The 6041-nt window shown below is 44.0% G+C and overlaps 1 protein-coding gene across 1 annotated transcript; it reads left to right on the top strand.

The window, feature by feature from the left end:
• Positions 1–617: 617 nt before the first annotated feature.
• LOC138002335 (uncharacterized) lies at positions 618–2324 on the top strand. Its single transcript, XM_068848398.1, has one exon. The coding sequence runs from the start codon at positions 618–620 to the stop codon at positions 2322–2324; it is 1707 nt and encodes a 568-aa protein (XP_068704499.1).
• Positions 2325–6041: the final 3717 nt, after the last annotated feature.

The following is a 6041-nucleotide window of genomic DNA, read 5'->3' as shown; positions in this document are numbered from 1 at the left end:
GAGAGAGATTATAGCCGAAGCAAGGGAGTCTCTGACTAGTGGAGAATCTATTGATCTGAAAAAGCTTAAGTTCTTCAAATCTACACTGGAGGATAAATCTTCGGAGCTCAAGAGTTTAAATGAAGCGGTTCTCGAATATATTCTTGACGACTCGCAAATCCAAGAAGATGTGGGTGCTAGCTGTGATTTCGCCAGTGCAATCCAGGAGTGTAGTGTTGATCTGGAAACGGCCTTAACTTCGGAAAGGGATCACGAAAGGAGCTTTTTACAATCTGCTGAATCTAGTTTGAACACCGTGCAAGCGAGATCTAGCGCGAATGTATCAATTCACAGCCATTCCAAACTGCCAAAACTCGAACTAAGGTCGGAAGTTCTTCGGGAATCCAATCGACTGGTATCCGTTTTGGGAGTCTTTTGACTCAAACAGCACTCTAAATGGAGCAGATAAGTTCAATTATTTTAAATCCCTGCTTGTAGGATCTGCCGCCCATGTTATCGCCGGATTGCCTCTGACAAATGGCAATTATGAGAAGGCTATTGATCTTCTGAAAAAGAGATTTGGGAATCGTCAAATCGTCTTTTCAAGTCACATGGAAGCTTTGACTAAAATCCCGAAAATGACGTCCATTCATGAAGTGAAACGGCTTCGTAATCTGTATGATATGGTGGAATCACATATGCGTAGCCTGGAGAGTTTGGAAATTTCTCAAGAAATGTATGGCTGTTTTCGAACGCCCTTGATCATGCAAAAATTGCCAGAAGAGTTCAGGATTGCCATCACACGAAATCTAACGTCTGAAACGTGGGTCCTAAAGGATATTATGTCCGAATTCCAAAGGGAGCTACAATTACGTGAGAACTGTCAACATGTCCCTGGAGAGGTGGGGAATAAGGAGTTTCGGACGCCAAACCCTTCAAGGCGTATGCCAGTATATCAACCATCGACAACCTCAGCCTTGTTTGCGGACGGTGGGAAAAGCATTCATCAAGGCCCTTGGTGGACATATTGTAAGGGGTCACATCCATCTGTTAAATGTAATGTGGTAACTGACATCTCTGCAAGGAGGCAATTGCTTCGACAGAAAGGAAAGTGTTTCAGATGCCTACGTAATGCTTACCTCGCCAATCAGTGTAGTAAGGAATGTCACATCTGTGGTTTGGGTCATCATGCCTCTATCTGTGAAAATTCAAGTAAGGAAAAACAATCAACTCCCCAAGGAAGAATTGCAGCCACTAATGAAGGAGTTGCACTCAACCCTACTGTAGCATCATTCCAAGCTTCATCTACCAGTATGTTTGCCAGCTCTAAATCCAGTGTACTTCTGCAGACAGCAAGAGCAAACATCTCCAAGCCAGGGAGTGGTGAACATTCTGTCAATGCCAGAATGGTGTTCGATAGTGGCAGTCAAAGAAGCTACATCTCAGAGAACTTGCAGAACACTCTGAAGCTACCTGTGGCTGGCCCGGACACATTACTGATCAAGACCTTCGGAGAGTCTACTGCCAATCTAAGGCAGTGTGACATTGTTCAATTTGCAGTGGAGGCAGTTGATGGTATGCAGATATATGTTTCAGCATATTTAGTACCAGTGATCTGTGCACCAATCAGTAATCAAATCATTGAGTTTACTCAAGCTTACTACCCTCACTTGCAGTGCTTAAGGCTCGCTGATAATTCCCATGGTGGTGAGGATTTGAGTGTAGATATACTTATCGGTGCAGATTTCTACTGGAATTTTGTAAGTGGAAGTGTTGTTCGTGGTCCAGAATCAGGTCCTATTGCCCTTTCTACCAAACTCGGTTATATACTTTCTGGACCAGTTGGAATTCCTGTGCCAGGGCAAGGAGACTCCTCAATCAATCTTACCGAAACCCATGTGCTCAAGATCTCAAATTGTGTCATTGAAGGAGGAGATTCACTTGAAGAAGAAATTAAGCACTTTTGGGATTTAGAAACACTAGGAATCAAACACGATGAACCGACGGTCTATGAGAAATTCATTGAAGATATCAGGCACAATGGACAAAGATATAAAGTCAAATTGCCATTCAAGGAAGATCATCCCTTACTCCCAGACAACTATCATTTAAGCAAAATGAGGCTGGAGTCATTGCTGCGGAGACTAAAATCGAAACCCGAAGTCCTCAAACACTATGATGAAGTCGTCAAGGAGCAACTTGAAAGGAACATTATTGAACCAGTGCACTTGACCGAACAAACAGAAGTAGGCAAGGTCCACTATTTACCTCACCGAGAAATTATCAGGCTTAAGAGCGAGTGCACAGGAAAATCGAGCAAAAGGCGGCCACAGTCGAAAACCTAACCTACCCTCATTTTCAGTCTATAAAAAGGTACTGACGAGTTTAGAAACCTCCCGGGGTTTATTTTCCGAAATACGACCGATTTTTGGAATTATTTGAGATTTTGGATTTCGCCCGTCTGAAGCCTGAAATCAACGGCCTCACGAGGGAAAATCGACCGACCAAAAAAACTGCTTCGCGTAACCAAACATGTTAACCTATCGGCAATCTAACACTTAATTCCTATAAAATGGACATCTAGCATCCTATTTACAACATATTTCCGTGTCTGAAGTGTAAAATCAACGCTTGCTAAGCGCATTCAAAATGCCCAGTTGCGAATGCGAAAATTTATAGGCAAAACTGAAATCGAGCCCCCGGTTATGGGAATTCTCCAAATTGCCCCAAATTTTGGTTTCGAAGCCTTGAGATATACTTTTTAAACGTACATTAAAATTTTGGTTGGGTTTTTCAGGGAGCGCTTCACAATGAGTAGATCACTTCGAGGAAATTGTGCGCTCGGTGACCTCAAATTGACCTCAGAGTGTTTGTTTACATTGACTAGTCGCATCGGTTATAATGAAATGAGCGCTTCATATTAACTAATTTTCTCATTCCATATTTAATTTGAGAATGAATCTGACTTACCATTGTATGATTGCGTCGGACAGAAGCATGGATTGTCTTGCAGCGGCAGAATTAAGCCGATGGCGGCTGCATATGAAGCTTTTAATCGGGTGTAGTAGATATAAGCTTGAACGTTTCAGGAAAAGCCTATAATTCTATCTTAATGTAAGAAACGCTGAAGTTCATCGATCAAATATGCCTGGGTACGCTATTAAGACATCCGTGACACACTTAGATCTGTCTTTGTGTTGGAATCTGTTCACTCTGGAGCTGATGAGACCTGGCGAATGCAGGCAGAGCGTTATTTTGGAATTGCGTGACAGATTGTGAAGCACCTCACAGACCATTTTATTATTTGAGGCGGGGGAGGGGGTGGGGTGGGCAGTTCCAAAAAAAAAAAAAAAACAATTTTTGCACAGATAAAAAGTAGAGAAAAACGTACATTAAAAAAATATTGATAATTGAAATCCATGTTAAGGGAGGCATCCAAATTAACAAAATCCGCCACGAAATTTCAAATCCAGGTTGCGAGTGTTTTTGGGCGTCTTTGCCAAAGATGAGAATCGACCAATCGTATGGGACTGTTCCCACGGTCGGGGTTTTGAGCCAGTGAGAACGTAAATCATTTTTTACCACTATGGAAGATGAAGCTTGTTCCTTCCAAGAGATCGTTGGCGGGAAGTGTGGTTTCAGTAGCAAAGATAAAGAAAAGTCCGTGAAACTCATCCCATTGCTCAACTGCACCAGTAATATAGATAAGCATAAGTCTGCACTTGCCTTTACTGATGTGAAGAATGAAGTTGAGCTCATTCTCGCAAGAGCGCGTCTCTTTTCACGTCCGCAAAACATTGATCAACTCAAGATATGCCCTCACCATCGCGAGACACTTGGTCTTGGCTGGAAACGCAGCTCAACTCGTTGCGACGTCCCGGCTTTACTGTCCTCACACAGTGCGAAAGTTAAGAATCGGCCGAGAGCGGAGCTAGCTTCACAAACGGTGCTTAACGAAACTGGCATATTCGTTCCCGTCGGATCAGGTGAGTTTTCTTAAAGGTTATTAGTTAGCTATATCTTATGTAGACACAACTGATAGCAACCGCCATAAATAGCGAAATTAACTATTTATACATCATTATATTTGTAGGTGTGTGCTCCTGCTGCCGAAAGCGCCTTGGCAAGATCGGACGAGAAGTCCCCTCGGGGGAAGTTATAGAGGTTTCTGATAGGATGTGCGCCCTGAGCTTGGTAATGTGACAATACGTGTAAAAACCACATGATACTAAACGTGAGGCTTATTTTCTCCATTTTATACCCGGAGAACGGAAGATTTGAGATGTCGCATGAAAGGGACAATACCGCATTTTTTTCAGTGTTGATTAGTTAGCACATAATTCGAGCAGAGATGTGACTGGACTTTTGTGACTGTTGTTTAGACTGTGGATGGTTCTAGTTGCAGGGGATCCAACACTATTCTAATTAGCTCACTGATCAATGGCCGCCCGAGAGGTAATCAAATCTTTAATCAGACTAATATTTTAGGTGTCCCTGTTTCCTGGCATGACCGCGAGGATCTGGGAACAAGAATAATAAGTGTGGATAACGATAGAGTATAAACCAGATATTCTTGAACAGAGGCAATTATTTAGCAATAATTAACTACCAATAGCACTAAGTAGAAAATAGAATAGACTCAGCGGATAGTATAGACTAGATATGCTTGCGGATCAGGACCCGTCAAGAATCAACCTTTTGTCATGATGGTGCCAAATGTTTCTGCCAAAACAAAAGCTCCAACGAAAGCTGGTTCCACTGGTGATTGGTCCTCACGCCGCTCTTTTTGCGCAGTCAAACCTAATAGAATAGTCTATTTTTGTTAGTATTTAGTAAACTCTAAACATCTGTTGTTTCAATCTAAACACAGGAAGCCGGAGGAGGCTCAGCATCTGCAGCAAGTGCAGCTATCGAATCGTTACCGATGGCGCAGAGTACGCCAGCACCACCTGCTAATGCAGCAGAACAGTCTACCGCCTTGGCCACACTTCCTGAGAGCCTTTACTCGCCGTCATTAGATTCTTCCTTAGACGTGACGTGCACGCCAGTCTCCCGCGGTCGGGCAAAAGACGTGTCGCCGCTTCAGAAAATGAACGAGTTTCTTGAGAGCAAAGATATCAGCCCAGTCCGCTACCCTGCAACTGTACCCTGGTCAGACGCAAGTGCGAGAACACGGAGACGTCATTTGCGCAAGGCCCGCCAAGCAGTGGGTGCAGTCTTAGGAGAAGTGGCGCCGCACCAGTCTGGGCAACTGTGGAGAACCCTCACTACGTACCGCTCTCTAGAGCATGAAGACTCGTCCTGCAGCGAAGAAGACGCAGAAGTAGATGTTGATGACGTTCTGATGAGCGCATTGGCAGATTGCTATAACAGCTCTAGCACGTGGCAGGTCCGGCGCCAAATCCTTTCGATAGTAGCAGACAAGTTTACCTTGCGCACGATAAGAAGGTGGATTCCAGACCTCACTAGATATCGGCTCACTACAGCAAGAGACCACGCCCTGCGTTATGGTAGAGGAGTCCTCCTGTCAGCAGTTGTTCACACTAAAATGTTCGTGTCCCAAACGCAGGTTGACCACTTTCTAGATTTTATAACTAGCCCGCACGTCATTCAGGATTTGCCATTTGGGCAGAGATCGATAAAGCTGTCAACGAACGAGGTGGTTACTGTGCCAAATGTCGTACGCATGATGATTCCTGAATCCATTGTAAAACAGTACTTTGCTTACACCGAGGAATCAAACTTCAAGCCACTGAGCCGTCGCACACTGTTGAACATCCTCTCTGTGTGTTCCGCGTCCATTCGCAAGTCACTGCAGGGGCTCGATTATGTCAGTTCTAACGGGGCACAAGCCTTTGATGACCTCTGTGATGTCGCAGAGCGTGTAGGTGACGACTTCATGGGGATGTCATGGGCTAGAGAGCAGAAGGAACACCTCAAAAACACCAAGCGATACTTGAAGAGCGACTTCAAGGTAAGGACTGCTATATGACTTGTCTAATAGTTAAACCTCGATTTTACAGAGTAGTTGATTTGACTACCACGTTTTCCTTATTAGCAAA

The sequence above is a fragment of the Montipora foliosa genome, chromosome 5 (assembly GCF_036669935.1).
Source record: "Montipora foliosa isolate CH-2021 chromosome 5, ASM3666993v2, whole genome shotgun sequence".
NCBI classification, from domain to species: Eukaryota; Metazoa; Cnidaria; class Anthozoa; order Scleractinia; family Acroporidae; genus Montipora; species Montipora foliosa.
This window is presented reverse-complemented; position numbering and strand designations above follow the sequence as displayed.

Excerpts from the sequence above, each read along its gene's own strand:
- LOC138002335 (XM_068848398.1), top strand. The coding sequence starts at position 618 with ATGACGTCCATTCATGAAGTGAAACGGCTTCGTAATCTGTATGATATG.